A 20,166-nucleotide genomic window follows, 5' to 3' on the forward strand; every position below is an offset into this window, starting at 1 on the left:
GGTAGCACTCACATCAACAGTGATGAAATGCTTTGAGAGGTTGGTCATGACTAGATTGAACTCCTGCCTCAACAAGGACCTGGACCCACTGCAATTTGTCTATCGCCACAATAGGTCAATGGCAAATGCAATTTCAATGGCTCTCCACATGGTCAACACAAACACCTATGTCAGGTTGCTGTTTATCGACTATAGCTCAGCATTTAATACCATCATTCCCACAATCCTGATTGAGAAGTTGCAGAACCTGGATCTCTGTACCTCCCTCTGCAATTGGATTCTCAACTTCCTAAATGGAAGATCACAATCTGTGCGGATTGGTGATAACATATCCTCCTCTCTGACAAACAACACTGGTGCACCTCAGGGGTGTGTGCTTAGCCCACTGCTCTATTCTCTCTATACCCATGACTGTGTGGCTAGGAATAGCTCAAATACCATCTATAAGTCTGCTGATGATGCAACCATTGTTGGTAGAATCACAGATGGTGACGAGAGGGCGTACAGGAGCAAGATATGCCAACTAGTAGAGTGGTGTTGCAGCAACAACCTGGCATTCAATGTCAGTAAGATGAAAGAGCTGATTGTGGACTTCAGGAAGGGTAAGACGAAGGAACACATAGCAATCCTCATAGAGGGATCAGAAGTGGAGAGAGTGAGCAGTTTCAAGTTCCTGGGTGTCAAGATCTCAGAGGATCTAACCTGGTCCCAACATACTGATGCAGTTATAAAGAAGGCAAGACAGTGGCTATACTTCATTAGGAGTTTGAAGAGATTTGGTATGTTACAACTACACTCAACAACTTCTATAGTTGTACTGTGGAGAGCATTCTGACAGGCTGCATCACTGTCTGGTATGGGGGGGGGGGGGGTGTGTGGAAGGGCTACTGCACAGGACCAAAAGAAGCTGCAGAGAGTTCTAAATTTAGTCGGCTCCATCTTGGGTACTAGCCTACAAAGTACCCAGGACATCTTCAAGGGGCGATGTCTCAGAAAGGCAGCGTCCATTATTAAGGATCTCTCGCACCCAGGGCATGCCCTTTTCTCACTGTTACCAGCAGGTAGGAGGTACAGAAGCCTGAAGGCACACACTCAGCGATTCAGGAACAGCTTCTTCCCCTCTGCCATCCAATTCCTAAATGGACATCGAACCCTTGGACACTACCTCACTTTTCTAATATATGTTATTTCTGTTTTTTGCATGATTTTTAATCTATTCAATATACATACACTGTAATTGATTTACTTATTTACTTATTATTATTATTATTTTACTTTGTTTTTTTTCTTCTATATTATGTATTGCATTGAACTGCTGCTGTTAAGTTAACAAATTTCACGACACTTGCTGGTGATAATAAACCTGATTCTGATTCTGATTCTGATTTAAGGGCTAAACTGTGGCATAGAAAGGTAAGGGGTACAGGCCAAGGGAAAGTCATGGAGACAAAAATAGAAAAAGTAGACAAGGCTTAAGAAAGTCTGGGCCAGTTATCAATTTCTACTTCAAGCTGGTGACTGAGGAATGATTTGTGTCCTATGGGGTGAACAGGGTGGTAGTAAAAAGATAGCAAGACTTTCAGACAGTTTGAAATGAGGCTGTGTTAGAATCCTCAAGGCAGGTTTTATTGTTTTTTTCTGTAATTTTTTTAATTGAAGTTCATCATCAAACATTTCCATAAGATGTATTTCAGATACTGTACATATATATCATATAGTCATATTTGCCACAAATCTCCACATAATATTTATCTAAGGCATACACTTACAAAGAGAGGAAAGAAAGAACAAGCAAAAGGAGAAACTATGTACAATTAGAGAGTAATCTCTTTTTTACAACATAGTCATTGATTTGTGAGAATAAGATCAGGCCTATGAGGTATTATGTAGTTAAACCATTTTCCCAGTATGAATCCAATTGTTCCAACTTATGATTAACAGATGCTGTATCTTCTCCATTTTGTAATGTTTTAAAATCTTTTGCAGGGAGGCTGGATTAAATTAGACTTACTTATTTCCATTGTGGTGTGCGTATAATCCCAGTTTCAAGCAGTTGCCAGAGTGTTTTTCTTTGTTTTTAGTTTGAGTCCTCTTTTCTTCACGGCCATTTATTTATTTATTTAAATATTCTTTTAACCAAGTGACTTTTCAACTTTCTTTAGATCAAAAATATACTCTACAAGCATTGTGAAATTACACTGGACAAGTAGACAAGGGAATGTAATTATGGATCTAATGCAGGAAAAGTACATTTTTTCTCTAATACTTCAATAAAATTAAATCTTTGAGAGGCAGTTAATGACCACTCAAATGAAGCGAACCTCCACAAGTGTCCTTGACTCCATTCCACAGCAACCTAATTGTCCAACTTTGCCACCACTCCTGACAGACAAGTAACTAAGAAGGCAAACTACTAGCTCTAAAATAATGAAGACTCAGAAACAAATGGTATCACTTCTGAATTTCTAAAACCCACTGTGAGGAACATCAGTCATAAATTCACAACTTCATTTCCTCCGAGAATCACAGCCATCTTGATGAAAAGAAATAAATCTGAATGTGGTGATAGCAGGAAAATCATAGCGAAGAGCATAGCACAGGAACAGGCCCTTCAGCCCATCATGTCCGTGCCAACCATGATGTCAATTTAAACTAATATGATCTGCCTGTATGTGGGCAATCCACCTTTCCCTGCCTATTCAGGTGACTAACTGATTACCTCTTAACCATTCCTATCGTATCTGCTTCCACCACCTCTCGCAGCATGTTGTATCTACCACTCTCTGATGAAAAAACCCTTATCTTGAAATTCTCCTTTAAAGTTTCCCCCTTAACTTAAATCTATGCTCACTAGTATTTGACATTTCCACTTTTAGGCAAGTGACTCTATCTACCCAAGCTATGCCTCTTATAATTTTATACACTTCCATCAGGTCACCTCCAACATTCCAGAGAAAACAGTCCAAGTTTGTCCAGTTTCCCCTTACACCAAATGCTCTCTAATCAAGGGCTCTTCCTGGCACTTCCAGCTCTCTGCATACTTTTCAAAGCCTTCAACATTCTTTCTGAAATGCGGTGACTGCAATTGCACACAACACTCCAAGTGTGGACGGAGCAAAGTTTTATACAGCTGCAACAAGACTTACCAACTTTGAAACTCAAATGCTCAAACTGATGAAGAGTAGTATACCATACACCTTCTTTACCACCCAGTCTGCTTCCATAGTCTCTTCCAGGGAGCTAAGAATTTGCACCCCAAAATCCTTCTGTGCTTCCATTCGTCCCACCATTGACTGTATACTTTCTCTCACATGGGACCTCCCAAAATTCAACCCTCACATTTTTCCAGATTAAAGTCCATCCACCTTTACTCAGTCTATATTTCCAATGGACAGAATTTGTGCTGTATCCTTTGACGAGCTTCCACACGTTTGACAATGCTACAATTTTTTTTTGTGTCATCTGCAAACTTACTCAGGCCACCTAAATTTTCATCCAGAGGGTCTCAGCACTGATCACTGTGGAACACCACTGATCTCAGACCTCGCCAGAATAACACCCGCTCATCACTGTCTTCTATGGCCAAGACAAATTTGAATTCACCATCACTGTCTTCTATGGCTTAGACAATTTTGAATTCAATCTACCAAGTCTCCATAGATCTCATGTGACTCAATTTCCTGGATCAGCCTAACATGAGGGTCTTTGTTGAATATCTTACCATAGTCCATAAAGAAACTATTAAGTGCCTCACCTTCATCAATCAGTTTTGTAAACAGGGGAAGTGATGACCCACATTTGTTATACTATTTAAGGTAATTTTTTTTATTCTTCTTACTTCTCTTCTAATATTGTATATCTGTGAACTTATAATGCTACTGTGACACTGTAATTTCCTTTGTGATCAGCAAAGTGTCTACCTATCTATCTAAACATGAGCTCCCTGCAAAAAGCCGTAAGGCACAGACGCAAAATAGGCCACTCGGCCCATAAAGTCTACTTCACCATTCCATAACAGTTGATTTATTATCCCTCTCATCTCCATTCTCCTATCTTCTTCCTGTACCTTTGATGCCCTGACAAATCAGGAACCTATCAATCTCTGCTTTAAATACAGTGGATTCCAGTTATTTGGGGCATTAAGAACAAAAAATAATCAAGAAAATTGTCAGAATTCCCTTTCTTTATTTGGGACACTCTGCCACTTCATTGAGACAGGAGTCTGTTGCCGAATAGTTTCTAACTAGTGTCAATTGCATGAGTCTGTGTGGCCATTAGACACTACACCATCCTTACAGCGACCAGTTTTAAAATAGGAAATTATAGGCCAGTTAGTTTGACCTCAGTGATTGGGAAGATGTTGGAGTCAATTGTTATAGATATGATTTTGGGGTACTTAGAAGCAGATGATGAAATAGGCCATAGTCAGCAGAGTTTCCTCAAGGGAAAATAACAAACAAGACAGACAAAGAAGAATCAGTTGATCTTGTGTACTTAGATTTTCAGGCCTTTGACAAGGTGCCACACACGAGGCTGCTTAACAAGTTAAGGGTCCATGGTACAGTAAGTCCCTGGGTTAAGAACGAATGATTTATGGATAACTTGTACTTATAAATGGACTGCTATAAAGCCTATTATATTAAAAATTTGAGTTAAAACATTGCGCGGCTTCAGCGGTTCGTCAGCTCGAGGAAGGAGAACGCCGTCTGCCATTTTAAGTTGGATCACATTGCGGTAAACACTGTGTTGAGTGTGTAATTTTGTATTTGGCTTAAATTTTTCTCTTATTTTCCCTTGTAACCATGCCTCCAAAGCGTAAATCCGATGCAAGTGCTGGTGATGCATCAAAGCAAAGGAAGACGATCACGACTGAAAATAAAGTGGAAATAATAAAGCAATAGGAAAGAGGTTAAAACGCCATCGGTCATTGGAAAAGTCTTAGGCTGCAGTCAGTCAACAATCGGAACAATTTTAAAGGATAAAGTGAGAATAATGGAGCATGTGAAAGGCCCTGCCCCAATGAAAGCTACAATTATTACTAAGCAACGCAGTGGTTTAATTATTGAAATGGAAAGGTTATTGATAATTTGGTTAGACAATCAAAATCAGTGTAGTATGCCTACCTACCTTACTTTAGTGCAAGAAAAGGCTCAAAGCTTTTTCAATGATTTAAAAGCTGCATGTGCAGCAAGTGAAGGTAATTGTGATGAATTTGCTGCAAGTAGGGGTTGGTTCAATCGTTTCAAAATTAGGGCAAATTTACATAATATTAAAGTGCAAGGTGAAGCAGTCAGTGCCGATGTAAGTGCTGCGAGTGATTTTCCTAAAATGTTGAAAAAAATTATTGAGAGAGGTTATTTGCCAGACCAAACATTTAATGTAGATGAGACTGGCTTATTTTGGAAAAAAAATGCCTGAAAGAGCCTAGTTTTCGAAAGAGGAAAAAAGTGCACCAGGGCATAAGGCATCAAAGGATAGGCAAACGTTATTGCTTAGGGGTAACGCATCCGGGGATTTCAAGCTCAAGCTTTTGCTTGTGTATCGCTCCCTAATTCCAAGGGCACTTTGCCATATCATCAAGGCATCTCTTCCTGTTACCTGGAAGGCAAATGGAAAGGCTTGGGTTACAATTGCCATCTTTGAAGATTGGTTCTTGAACCATTTTGTTCCTGCTGTTGAACGTTATTGCTTGGCCAAGGTTCTCCTTGTGCTTGACAACGCACCCGGACATCCAAGCACTTTAGATGACCTTCACCCCAATGCAAAGGTTGTAGCGGTGTGCTACACACAGCACTGAAATAACGACATGTAGTCGGTGAGCTGCAGTTGCAAAAGAGGTTTATTCAAACTTTGAGGCCTCGCTTTAAAGTCTTCCTGATCCCGCCTTCCCCGGGCGGGAATACTGTAGGGGGCGCATATTCACAATCCCGTCCCGCGCACGGGCTTTTCCCCTTGCTGGTGAAGCAGACTTGGCGCCCTCTTTAGAACCGGCCTCTATGCCGGCGCGCGCCACTTTGTGAGCCGGTTCGAGTGCGCTGGGAAGTGGGTCGCCACATAACCCCCCCCCCCCCCCAGAACCGGCGATACACCCCCTAATGTCCACAGTCTGGATCAGCCTCTGTTTGGAAGGTCTGCCTCTGTGCCGCAGTGCCAGAATCTCGACCGGCTGCGCCAAGTCCACATGGGCCGGTTTGAGTCGGTCCACCGTGAAAACCTCCTCTTTCCCCCCAATGTCCAGCACGAATGTGGACCCGTTGTTTCTGATCACCGTAAACGGCCCCTCGTAGGGCCGCTGTAGCGGTGCCCAATGTCCGCCCCGTCGTACAAAAACAAACTTACAGTTTTGCAGGTCTTTGGGTACGCAGGTCGGGTTCTGCCCATGCTGTGAAGTGGGTACGGGGGCCAGGTTACCGAGCCTCTCGCTTAGTCTGCCCAGGACTGCTGTGGGTTCTTCCTCTTGCCCCCTTGGGGCTGGTATGAATTCCCCTGGGACGACCAGGGGTGCGCCGTACACCAACTCGGCCGACGAGGTGTACAGATCTTCTTTGGGCGCTGTGTGAATTCCGAGCAAGACCCAGGGAAGCTCGTCCACCCAGTTAGGCCCTTTGAGGCGGGCCATGAGAGCCGACTTCAGGTGACGGTGGAAACGCTCCACCAGGCCGTTCGACTGTGGGTGGTAGGCAGTTGTGTGGTGCAGCTGTGTCCCCAAAATGTTGGCCATAACTGACCACAGGCTGGAGGTGAACTGGGCACCTCTGTCGGAGTCAATGTGGGCCGGTACACCAAAGCGAGATACCCAGGTGGCAATCAGTGCCCGGGCGCAAGATTCGGAGGTGGTGTTGGTGAGCGGGACCGCCTCTGGCCATCTTATGAACTGGTCCACAATAGACAGGAGGGGGCCCACGATATCCACATGAATGTGGTCGAAACGCCGGCGGGTGGGGTGGAACTGCTGCGGCAGAGCTTTGGTGTGCCGCTGCACCTTGGCTGTTTGGCAGTGCATGCACGTTTTGGCCCATTCACTGACCTGCTTGCGGAGTCCGTGCCAAACGAACCTGCTGGAGACCATCTAGACGGTTGTCCTGATGGAGGGGTGCGCTAAGTTGTGAATGGAGTTGAAAACGCGCCGCTGCCAGGCTGCCGGGACAACAGGGCGGGGTTGGCCGGTGGTGACATCACAGAGTAGGGTCCTCTCACCTGGGCCTACGGGGAGGTCCTGGAGCTGCAAACTGGAGACTGCGGTTCTGTAACTAGGGATCTCCTCGTCTGCCTGCTGTGCCTCCACCAGTGCTTCATAGTCTACCCCCGGGACAGGGCTTGGATGTTAGGGCAGGAGAGGGCGTCCGCCATGACATTGTCCTTTCCCGAGCCATGCCGGACATCCGTCGTGTATTCGGAGATGTAGGACAGATGTCGCTGCTGGCGGGACAACCAGCGGTCAGATGCCTTTGTGAACGCAAAGGTAAGCGGTTTGTGATCCATGAACGTGGTGAAAAGCCAACCTTCCAAGAAGTACTTGAAATGCCGGATTGCCAGCTATAGCGCCAACAGTTCCCGGTTGAAAGCACTGTATTTGAGCTCGGGTGGTCGTAGGTGTTTGCTGAAAAACGCCAGGGGTTGCCAGCGACCCTCAATGAGTTGTTCCAGCACCCCACCGACTGCCGTGTTAGATGCGTCCACTGTGAGGGCGGTAGGGACGTCCGTTCTGGGGTGCACTAGCATCGCGGCATTTGTTAAGGCTTCTTTGGTTTTAATGAAAGCGGCGGCGAACTCCTCATCCCAGGTAATGCCCTTGCCCTTACCCGACATCAGGGCGAACAGATTTGGGCAGCTGAAGGGAGGAAGTGGTGGTAGTAATTGACCATACCCACGAATTCCTGAAGGCCTTTGATTGTGTTGGGTCGGGGGAAATGGCAGACTGCGTCTACCTTAGCGGGCAGAAGGGTTGCCCCGTCTTTAGTAATCCTGTGGCTCAGGAAGTCGATGGTGTCGAGCCCGAACTGGCATTTGGCCGGGTTGATTGTCAGGCCGTATTCACTCAGTCAGGCGTAGAGTTGATCGAGGTGGGACAGATGCTCCTGACGACTGCTGTTGGCTATGAGGATGTCATCCAAATAGATGAAAGTGAAGTCCAGGTCGCGTCCCACCGCGTCCATTAACCGCTGAAACGTCTGTGCGGCATTCTTTAGGCCGAACGGCATGTGGAGGAACTCGAAAAGGCCGAACGGGGTGATGAGTGCCGTTTTGGGGACGTCGTCCAGATGCATCGGGATTTGATGGTATCCCCGGACGAGGTCTACCTTGGAGAAGATCCGTGCGCCATGCAGGTTTGCTGCAAAGTCTTGAATGTGCGGCACAGGGTAGCGGTCCGGTGTTGTAGCCTCGTTCAGCCTGCGGTAGTCGCCGCATGGTCTCCAGCCCCCTGTCGCTTTGGGCACCATGTGCAGGGGGGAGGCCCATGGGCTGTCGGACCGCCGTATGATCCCCAATTCCTCCATCCTCTTGAACTCCTCCTTCGCCAGTCGGAGCTTGTCCGGCGGAAGCCTTCGAGCACGGGCATAGAGGGGTGGTCCCTGTGTCGGGATCTGGTGCTGTACGCCGTGTCTGGGCATGGCTGCCATGAACTGCGGTGCCAGAACCGATGGGAAATCCGCCAGGACTCTGGTGAAGTCGTTGTTGGACAGCGTGATGGAGTCTAGGTGTGGGGCTGGCAACTGGGCTTCACCCAGGGAGAACGTTTGAAAGGTCTCAGCGTGGACCAGTCTCTTCCTTGGCAGGTCGACCAGTAGGCTGTGAGTCCGCAAAAAATCCACGCCCAGGAGCGGTTGGGCTATGGCGGTCAGTGTGAAGTCCCACGTGAACCGGCTGGCGCCGAACTGTAGCCATACTGTACAGATGCCGTAGGTCCTTACTGTGGTGCCATTCGTGGCCCTCAGGGTGGGACCCAGTGCCCTGTTGCGGGTGTCGTAACTCGTCAGAGGTAAGACGCTGATCTCGGCTCCGGTGTCGACCAAAAAGTGGCGTCCCGACCGCTTGTCCCACACGTACAGGAGGCTATCCCAATGGCCAGCCACCATAGCCATCAGCGGCGGCTGGCCCTGGCGCTTCCCAGGAACTTGCAGGGCGGGCTACAGTGGCGGGCTTCTGCTCCCCACCGCTGGTGGTAGAAGCACCATTGTTCGTTGGCGTCCTCACCCCTGCCTCTGGGGTTAGCGGGCTCTGCGGCCGGGCCTGGTCTGGTTTGCTGCTGGGAGCGTGGCCTGGTGATCTGTGCGACGGACGCCCCACTCTCCTTCTTGGCTTTCCACAGCACGTCCGCCCGGGCCGCCACCTTCCGGGGGTCACTGAAATCCACATCGGACAGCAGCAGGCGTATGTCCTTGGGCAGCTGCTCCAGAAATGCCTGCTCAAACATGAGGCAGGGCTTGTGACCTCCGGCCAGGGAGAGCATCTCGTTCATCAAAGCCGACGGTGGCCTGTCCCCCAAACCATCCAGCTGCAGTAAGCGGGCAGCTCGCTCGCGCCGTGAGAGTCCGAAAGTCCTTATGAGCAGGGCTTTGAATTCTGTGTATTTGCCGTCCGCTGGGGGAGACTGTATGAACTCCTCAACCTGGGCCACTATTTCCTGGTCAAGGGAGCTCATCATGTAGTAGTAACGTGTGTCATCTGAGGTTATCTGCCGAATGTGGAATTGGGCTTCTGCTTGCTGGAACCATAGGTGAGGTCGCAGCGTCCAGAAGATTGGCAGTTTTAACGAAACTGCATGAACAGATGCGGCGTCGTTCATCTTCGGCCCAAATATCGTTTGGGCTGTCGGGGTCACCAGTTGTAGCAGTGTGCTACACGCAGCGCTGAAATAACGACACGTAGTCGGTGAGCTGCAGTTGCAAAAGAGGTTTATTCAAACTTGGCAGCCTCGCTTTAAAGCCTTCCTGATCCCGCCCTCCCCGGGTGGGAATACTGTAGGGGGCGCATATTCACAGTCCCGTCCCACGCGCAGGCTTTTCCTCTTGCTGGTGAAGCAGACTTGGTGCCCTCTTTGGAACCGGCCTCTATGCCGGCACACGCCACTTTGTGAGCCGGTTCGAGTGCACTGGGAAGTGGGTCGCCACAAGGTCATATTTTTATCCCCCAACACCACATCGCTAATTCAGCCAATGGATCAGGGAGTCATAGCCTCCTTTAAAGTCTATTATTTACGGCGGACCTTCTCACAAGCAGTCAGGGCTACCCAAGATGATGTGATGAGCTTAAGGGAGTTCTGGAGGGATTATAACATCTATGATGCCATCAAAAATATTGTTGATTCTTGGGATGAAGTGAAGTAGTCAAATATGAAAGGAGCGTGGAACAAATTGTGTCCCCAGTTTACGCAAGCTTCTCAGGGATTTACAGCCGACGACATCACCGAAGCCAGGCAAGCTGTGGTTGATATTGGTAATGAACTGCAGTTAGACATCAGTGAAAATGATGTCGTAGAGTTACTTGACTCTCATGCCGAAAAACTGACCAATGAAGACCGTATGGAACTAGAGCAGCAGATGATAGCATTTGAGGAAGAAGACTGGGACCTAAGTACTCCAGAACCAAAAGTTTTTGACAAAAGAGTTAGCTGAAGCCTTCTGTCTCATTGAAGCATGGATGGCAAAGTTAGAGGAGCAAGATCCTAATGCAGAGAGGTTCACCAAAGTTTACCGTGCAGTTACGGAGGGCTGCAGCTGCTACAAGGCCATTTATGACGAGAAAAAGAAAAGCTCTGTACAAACCTCCCTTGATGCCTACTTCAAGAAACTGACTCGAATAGTAAACCCCCCCTCTCCAGCAGCAGAATCAAACCCTGACTCTCCAACACCAGGTCCATCCTCTCAAACACCAGGCCCATCATCTTCAACAGCAGCCATCTCTCCATCATCTTCTCCTGCATCATCCAATTATTAATGTTATCATAATGTTACCTCACGAATACCCTTTCCAGTATGCAAGACATCGATGGAATGAGAGTAAGTGTTAACCTTTAATCATGATCTTTTTCCTTTTTTTCCCTATCTAAACTGTTTTAAGAACTGTTTCTTTAATTTTTTTTACAGTACTGTATACCTACACAGATACACACACACAGAGATTCTCTCTCTCTTCAATACAGTACCATATGTAGTTACTTTTATTATTACTGTATTATTATGTTTAAGATGTTTTAGTGTATTTGGAAGTGTTTCTTAAGTGTTTTATATGCATAGAAAGGTAAAATATGGAATTCATGGCTTTGTTGCAAAGTTTGCAAACGATATTAAGATAGGTAAAAAGGCAGGTAGTTTTGAAGAAATAAGATAGGTTACAGAAGGACAGACACTTTAGGAGAATGGGCAAAATAGTGGCAGATGGTATACAGTGTCAGTAAGTGTACAGTTATGCACTTTGGTGGAAGAAATAAAAGGGAAGACTATTTTCTAATTGGAGAGGAAATTCAACAATCTGAGACGCAAAGAGACTTGGGAATCTTTGTGCAAGATTCCCTAAAGGTGTTGCAGGTTGAGTCAGTGGTAAGGAGGGCATATACTACGTTGGTATACATTTGAAGAAGACTAGAATATAAAGGCAAGGATGTAATGCTATGACTTTATAAAGCACTGATGAGGCCTCACTTGGAATATTGTAAGCAGTTAAGCACCCTTCCTTAACTTAGGAAGGGTGTGCTGACACTGGAGAGGGTTCAGAGGAGGTTCACGAAAATGATTCCAGGATTGAATGGCTTGTCATATGAAGAGCGTTTGATGGTACTGGACCTATATTCACGGGAATTCAGAATAATGAGGGATGACCTGATTGAAACCTATCGAATGTTGAAAAGTCTCAATAGAGTGGATGTGGAGAGGATGTTTCCCATGGTAGCAGAGTCTTAGGCCAGGAGGAAGTCAGAATAGAAGGGAGTCCTTTTAGAACGGAGATTAGGAGGAATTTCTTAAGCCAGAGAGTGGTGAGACTGTGGAATTTGTTGCCATAGCTAGCTATGGAGGCCAAGATCATCTACTTTATTCCATATACTGTATGCATTCAAATATAACACCTTCAGTCCCATTTCCATTACCCTTTTCAATTCTGCCCCTGTATTGTACTTCAAATCATCAGAATCAGAATATGGTTTAATATCACCGGCAAATGTTGTTTTCCAGCAGCAGTACATGCAATACATAATAATAAAAATGCTAAATTACAGTAAGTATATAAAAATAAATTAAATAAGTACTGCAAAAAGAGAGGAAAAAATATTGAGATAGTATACATAGGTTCATTGTCCATTCAGAAATCTGATGGCAGAGAGGAAGAAGCTGTTCCTGAAATGTTGAGAGAGAGAGAGAGAGTATGAGTGAGTGAGAGTGTGTGAGTGTGTGTGTGTGTGTGAGAGAGTGAGTGAGTGTGTGTGTGTGTGAGAGAGTGAGTGAGTGTGTGTGTGTGTGAGAGAGTGAGTGAGTGAGTGTGTGTGTGTGTGAGAGTGTGTGTGTGTGTGTGTGTGTGTGTGTGTGTGTGTGTGTGTGTGTGTGTGTGTGTGAGAGAGTGAGTGAGTGTGTGTGTGTGTGAGAGAGTGAGTGAGTGTGTGTGTGTGTGAGAGTGTGTGTGTGTGTGTGTGTGTGTGTGTGTGTGTGTGTGTGTGTGTGTGTGGGTCTGTCTGTCTATAGGCGCCTATATCTCCTCCTAGATCAATGAGAAAAGGGGATGTAATGAGTGATGAGGGCCCTTAATGGTGGATGTCACCTTTTTGAGGCAATGTCTTTTGAAGGCGTCCTGGATACTGGAAATAATAATTCAAAGGAGGACATGGGAGTCTGGGAATGCGGGTCTAACTTCGTCACTTTGTGACATTTCAAATGCAATCATGGAAAGGCAGCCAGAGAAAAACATCCACAGATGAGTTCAAAGTTACTTTGAAAAAAGCAACATCTCCACTATGCTCTGGGAATCCTTGGTCTCCCAACTTCCAAATGACATTGAGGATTCTGAGTCCACGTCTTGAAAGTACATGAGAGCCAGCCTTAATGGTGGAAGGAGAGCAACACCTCACCCACTGCAGCTCTGAGGCACCTAGTGTCCCATCTGGGGAAGATCTGCAGTTCTCACATCAGCCTCATTAGGCAGCTCAGAGTTTACAGAATGGAAGTCATCTTCAATCCCTAAAAGACGTGCTAAGAAAACTTAAGTGAGAGTAAGAGATACTTAGATACAGTACATTCAATCCAGCCATTGGCATCACAAAGTTTAATCAACTAAACAAGCAAGATATTGAATTATGATGCAGTCAAATTAGTAATGCACAAGCTAACAGACTAAAATTAAAATTCGGTATGGTAGCCTGGTGATTAGTATAATGCTATTACAGTGCCAGTAGGCTGGGTTCAATTCCCACTGCTGTCTGTAAGGATCTTGTCCGGTTTGCTTCCAGTTCCTCGTGCTGGAGAGGGCAGGAACAGGGAGATAATGGATCTGAATGTGTGGCTGAGGAACTGGTGCAGGAAGCAAGGATTTACATTCTTGGACCACTGGGGTATGTTTTGGGGTAAGGATAAATTGTACAAAAGGGACGGGTTGCACCTTAATAGGCACCTTAATGGCAGGTAGGTTTGCCAGTGCAACATGGTTGAGTTTAAACTAAGTAGGGGGGGAGGGGATGAACTGGAAGTATAAAGATGGAGCTAAAGGGAAAGTGAAAATAGGAAAAGTTAAAAAGGACAACAGAATCAATGGAGCAGAAAGTTCAAGAAGAGATCATACAGTATGGCCAAGTGAAATAGAAATTGATATGAAAGATGAGGGGGGTAACAAATTAAAAGTATTATAATATGAATGCACGAAGTATAAGGAATAAAGTAGATGAGCTTGAGGCTCAGTTGGAAATCGGCAAGTACAATGTTGTGGGAATAACAGAGACATGGCTTCAAGCGGACAGGGCCTGATAAATGAATATTCAAGGATATACCTCTTATCAAAAAAACAGACTGACGGGCAGAGGGGGTGGGGTGGCTCTGTCGGTGAGGAATGATATTCAGTCCCTTGCGAGGGGGGACATAGAAACAGGGGATGTAGAGTCAGTATGGATAGAACTGAGAAATTCTAAGGGTAGAAAGACCCTAATGGGTGTTATCTACAGGCCCACAAACAGTAGTCTGGATGTAGGGTGTAAGTTGAATGAAGAGTTAAAATTGGCATGTCGCAAAGGTAAAGATACAGTTGTCATGGGAGATTTCAACATGCAGGTAGACTGGGAGAATCAGGATGGTACTGGACCCCAAGAAAGGGAGTTTGTGGAGTGCCTCTAAGATGGATTCTTAGAACAGCTTTTACTGGAGCCTACCAGGGAGAAGGCAATTCTAGATTTAGTGTTGTGCAATGATCAGGGATTTGATCAGGGACCTCGAGATAAAAGGAGCCATTAGGAGGTAGTGACCATAATATGATATGTTTTAACCTACAATTTGAGAAGGAGAAGGGAAAATCGGATGTGTCAGTATTACTTAAAGAGCAAACACGAGGAAATCTGCAGATGCTGGAAATTCAAACAACAACACACACAAAATGCTGGTAGAACACAGCAGGCTAGGCAGGACAGCACTTCTCTGTATAGATGCTGCCTAGCCTGCTGTGTTTTACCAGCATTTTGTGTGTGTTGTGTCAGTATTACAGTTGAAGAAAGGGAACTATGGAGCTATGAGGGAGGAGCTGGCCAAAGTTCAATGGAACAAAACCCTAGCAGGGAAGACAGTAGAACAACAATGGCAGGTATTTCTGGGAATAATGCAGAAGGTGCAAGATCGGTTCATTCCAAAGAGGAAGAAAGATCCTAAGGGGAGTAAGGGGAGGCCATGGCTGACAAGGGAAGTAAAGGACACTGTAAAAATAAAAGAGAAGTGTAACATAGCAAAGGTGAGCGGGAAACCAGAGGACTGGGAAGCTTTTAAAGAGCACCAGAAGATAACAAAAAAGGCAATACACCAAGAAAAAATGAGGTACGAAGGTAAACTAGCCAAGAATATAAAGGAGGATAGTAAAAGCTTCTTTAGGTATGTGAATAGCAAAAAACTAGTTAAGACCAAAATTGGGCCATTGAAGACAGAAACGGGTGAATTTATTATGGGAAACAAGGAAATGGCAGATGAGTTGAACAGGTACTTTGGATCTGTCTTCACTAGAGAAGACACAAACGATCTCTCAGATGTAATAGTGGCCAAAGGAACTGGGGAATGGATGAACTGAAGGAAATTTATATTAGGCAAGAAACTGTGTTGGATAGACTGTTGGGTCTGAAGGCTGATAAATCCCCGGGACCTGATGGTCTGCATTCCAGGGTGCTTAAGGAGGTGGCTCTAGAAATCTTGGAAGCATTGGTAATCATTTTCCAATGTTCTATAGATTCAGGAACAGTTCCTGCAGATTGGAGGGTGGCTAATGTTGTCCCACTTTTCAAGAAAGGAGGGAGAGAGAAAACAGGGAACTATAGACCAGTTAGCCTGACGTCAGTGGTGGGAAAAATGCTGGAGTCAATTATAAAAGAGGAAATTATGACACATTTGGATAGTAGTAGAAGGATCAGTCTGAGTCAGCATGGATTTATGAAGGGAAAATCATGCTTGACTAATATTCTAGAATTTTTTGAGGATGTAACTATGAAAATGGACAAGGGAGAGCCAGTGGATGTACTGTATCTGGACTTTCAGAATGCCTTTGATAAAGTCCCACATAGGAGATTAGTGGGCAAAATTAGGGCACATGGAATTGGGGGCAGAGTACTGACATGGATTGAAAATCGGCTGGCTGACAGGAAACAGAGTAGCGATTAACGGGTCCCTTTCGGAATGGCAGGCTGTGACCAGTGGGGTACCGCAAGATTCGGTGCTGGGACTGCAGCTGTTTACAATATACATTAATGATTTAGATGAAGGGATTAAAAGTAACATTAGCAAATTTGCCGATGACACAAAGCTGGGTGGCAGTGTGAAATGTCAGGAGGATGTTATGAGAATGCAGGGTGACTTGGACAGGTTGGGTGAGTGGGCGAATGTATGGCAGATGCAGTTTAATGTGGATAAATGTGAGGTTATCCACATCGGTGGCAGGAACAGGAAGGTAGATTACTATCTAAATGGAGTCAAGTTAGGAAAAGGGGAAGTACAACGAGATCTAGGTGTTCTTGTACATCAGTCAATGAAAGCAAGCATGCAGGTACAGCAGGCAGTGAAGAAAGCTTATGGCATGCTGGCCTTTATAACAAGAGGATTTGAGTATAGGAGTAAAGAGGTCCTTTTGCAGCTGTACAGGGCCCTGGTGAGACCCCACCTGGAGTATTGTGTGCAGTTTTGGTCTCCAAATTTGAGGAAGGATATTCTTGCTATTGAGGGAATGCAGCGTAGGTTCACAAGGTTAATTCCCGGAATGGCAGGACCGTCATATGTTGAAAGATTGGAGCGATTGGGCTTGTATACACTGAAATTTAGAAGAATGAGAGGGGATCTGGTTGAAACATAAGATTATTAAGGGATTGGACACGCTGGAGGCAGGAAGCATGTTCCCACTGATGGGTGAGTCTAGAACTAGAGGCCATAGTTTAAGGAATAAGGGGTAGGCCATTTAGAACAGAGATGCGGGAAAATCTTTTTCGCCCAGAGAGTGGTGGATATGTGGAATGCTCTGCCCCAGAAGGCAGTGGAGGCCAAGTCTCTGGATGCTTTCAAGAGAGAGTTAGATAGAGCTCTTATAGATAGCGGGGTCAAGGGATATGGGGAGAGGGCAGGAACTGGGTACTGATTGTGTATGATCAGCCATGATCACAGTGAATGGCGGTGCTGGTTAGAAGGGCCGAAGGGCCTATTCCTGCACCTACTGTCTATTGTCTATTGTACATTCTCCTCATGACCACGTGGGCTTCCTTCCACATTCCAACGATGTATCAGTTGGTAGGTTAATGGGTCGCATGGGTATATTTGGGTGGAGCAGGCTTGTTGGGCCAGAAGACACATCTCTAAAATAAAATTTCAATGTCTTGAGTCAGCTAGTGGCTTGAAGGTAAAGTACAATTTTGATCACTGCAACAAAAGAACTGAAGCTCTGAAGTATGCAGTAAAATGTTATAAACTCTAGAATCCACAGAAATCAGCTGGAACAAAACATTCGTAGAATAGCAAGCTTAAGGCTAGAAACGTAATAAATAATATATTCCCACCGTTCTGATGTCCCAACAGTTTTATCAGACAGCTGCTTATCTTTAAAGTATGTGCCTAATTTTGCTGTAAAGTATCTAATGACCTGGATCCTGAGTTTAAACTTACAGTATGTGAAAGTGCCAATATATTCCCAAGAAGGTTTCAGCAATTTCAGAAAATCAGTGCCAAGAGGTGTAAATGTAATAGCTCCAAAGTAGAATTAAGTGGTCTATTGCTATTTTAAAAACTGTAGTCAAGATGGGGCGTAGGCACAAACATCCGATATCATTTTAATGTTGGGATTTTAGCAATGGTTAGGTGACATGGTGGTTAGCAGCTAGTGCTGCTACCACCACATAGATCCAGACCTCCTCCTGCTTTAAAATCACTTACAATCACACACATCAGCTTTCTTAAAATAAATCACAAAATAGCAAGGTGTACATTTTTTTAGATTAGCATCCAAATTGCTAGATTATTAATTAGGAGGCACGACTTACCCCAAAATTGCTCTGAGCAGCATAATGCAGTGGTGTGGCTCCTTGGCTATCTGATGGAATAGTACCTGACTTGTTTCTTTCTAGCAGAAGATATCCTATTTGGGCATGACCTAAGTGTAAGTATAAAATTTATGATTAAATCAGAGAAACACAAGGATGGAGTCAGCAAGTAATGTAGTTAGCCAGCAAGCAAGGTGAATTACTAGTTACTGGAAGTTACTGGTTAACACGGAATTAGAAGCTGGTATGGATGCAGCTCTTACCCACACATCTCACTGCTGAGAAGTCACGTTACCCATCCCAGCCTGACCCGTACGGGCCCTCACAGGCAGACATTGTGCATTTCCTCATTAGTTCACACCACAGAGCTGTGCAGTGATGATAATCCCATGGACTGCAGCAGATTCTTTTTTGAAATAAGTTGGGTGGGAAAGCACTGAATGTTTAGGTTAAAGGACCAGGAACACTAATTATTATAAGGCAATCCTCAATTATTATTAAGGATGCATTATTAAGCCCATTATCATTACAGTCCAAGGATGGAATTTCAGGGTACCTGAAGGCACACATGATAAAATAGGCCAAACTCAGCATGGGTTTCCTTACAGAGGAATCTTGCCTGACAAATCTGTTCAAATTCTTTGTGGAAATAAGAAGCAGGATAGACATTTTAAATGAGAGTCAGTGGGAGTTATATACTTGGATTTTTGGAAGGCCTTTAACAAGATGCTGTGCATGAGGCTGCTTAACAAGATAAGAGCCCATGGTATTACAGGAAAGATACTGTCATGGGTAGAAGATTGGCTGACTAGCAAGAGGCAAAGAGTGGGAATAACGGGGGCCTTTCACAGGGGTCAGTGCTAGGACGGCTTTTTTCACATTACATATCAATGACTTAGATAATGGAATTGATGGCTTTGTGGATGATATGGATAGGTGGAGGCACAGGTAGAGTTGAGGAAATAGTGAGGCTGCATAAGGACTTTGACAGATTGGGAGAATGGGCAAAAAATTGGCAGACGGAATAGAGTGTAGGGAAGTGTATTGTCATGGACTTTGGCAGAAGGAATTAAAGTATAGACTATTTTCTAAATGAGGAGAGTATTTTTTTTAAAAAACCAGAGGTACAAAGGTACTTAGGAGACCTCATGCAGGATTCCCTAAAGGTTAACTTGCAGGTTGTGTCAGTGTTAAGGAAGGCAAATGCAATGTTAGCATTTATTTCAAGAGGAGTAGAATATCAAAACAAGGATATAATGCTAAATCTTTATAAGATATTAGTCAAACCACATTTAGAGTATTGTGAGCAGTTTTGGGCACCTTATGTAAGAAAAGATGTGCTGGCATTGTCGCGGGTCCAGAGGAGGTTCACAAGAAGGAATCCAGGAATGATAAGGGTCGTTGAGGAGCATCGATGGTTTTGTGCCTGTACTCGCTGGAGTTTAGAAGAATTGGGGGGGGGGGGAGGGGGAAGGATCTCATTGAAACCCACCAAACATTGAAAGGCCTAGATAGAGTGGATGTGGACTGGATGTTTCCTATAGTAGGGAAGAATGGGACCAGAGTGCAGCGGGCCAGAAAACTCAGACTCAGAATAGAGAGGTGTCAATTTAGAACAGCGAGGAGGAGGAATTCCTTTAGTAGCTGGTAATGAATCTGTGGAATTCATTGGCACAGCTGGCTGCAGAAGGTCACGTCATTGGGTATATTTAAAGCAGAGGATGATAGGTTCTTGATTCGCAGGGTGTCAGAAGTTACAGATGAAGGCAGGAGAATTGGGTTGAGAGGGTTAATAAATCATTGAATGGTAGAAACAATCAACTGAATGGCTTAATTTGGCTCTTTTATCTTATGTCTTATAAGAAATAAAGACATTGAAGAGGACAGATAAGCACAGTACCAATATCCAATGTGAGCAATGTTCTACCTCATGTAGACTGCAAGAAGGGAAACAATGTCAGTCATCATGTTTTGCTTATCTTTTTCTGTACATAACTAACAATCTCTTTCATTCTACAGAATCAACAGACACCACTTTTCTGCCATGAACCTACCAAAATGTTTTGAGAAGCTTAGCTTAACTATACAAAATGTTCATTGCTTGCTTTGTCTTCTCCCATCTATTTGGCATTTAAGCATCAATAAAGTAGATCTAAGTGTAATCTGACTACACACAATAAGTTCAGTATACTCAGCATTATAAAATGAGAATATTTAGAGTCATCACCAGTTTAAGGATGGCAAGCTCTTATTAACAGCTACAAAATCAACTCTTTTGCTTTTGATGACCTGAGTTTAACTATGAAAGGATGTCTCACTATTTCAGGTCTCTTGAGCACACTTTCTCAATTCCCTCCTTTAAACTTGCTTTTTACAAAAAAGTCAAATAATCTTTCTAAGTTTGACTTTCTCACATCTATTAAAAAAATTATATGGCTTCCACGTCAGTCCTCCTCATGCTTTTAATGCCTAAATTAATC

General features: G+C 44.7%; 1 protein-coding gene across 4 annotated transcripts in view; it reads right to left on the reverse strand.

Moving 5' to 3' along the window:
* invs (inversin) overlaps window positions 1–20,166 on the reverse strand; it is a 249,468-nt gene that overhangs the window by 94,405 nt on the left and 134,897 nt on the right. For all 4 annotated transcript variants that reach the window (XM_073054266.1, XM_073054268.1, XM_073054267.1 and 1 more), the window contains one exon: window positions 17,687–17,796. In XM_073054266.1, the coding sequence (XP_072910367.1) occupies window positions 17,687–17,796 (110 nt within the window). The remainder of the gene's footprint in view (window positions 1–17,686; window positions 17,797–20,166) is intronic.

The sequence above is a fragment of the Hemitrygon akajei genome, chromosome 8 (genome assembly GCF_048418815.1).
Source record: "Hemitrygon akajei chromosome 8, sHemAka1.3, whole genome shotgun sequence".
In the NCBI taxonomy this organism is placed as follows: Eukaryota; Metazoa; Chordata; class Chondrichthyes; order Myliobatiformes; family Dasyatidae; genus Hemitrygon; species Hemitrygon akajei.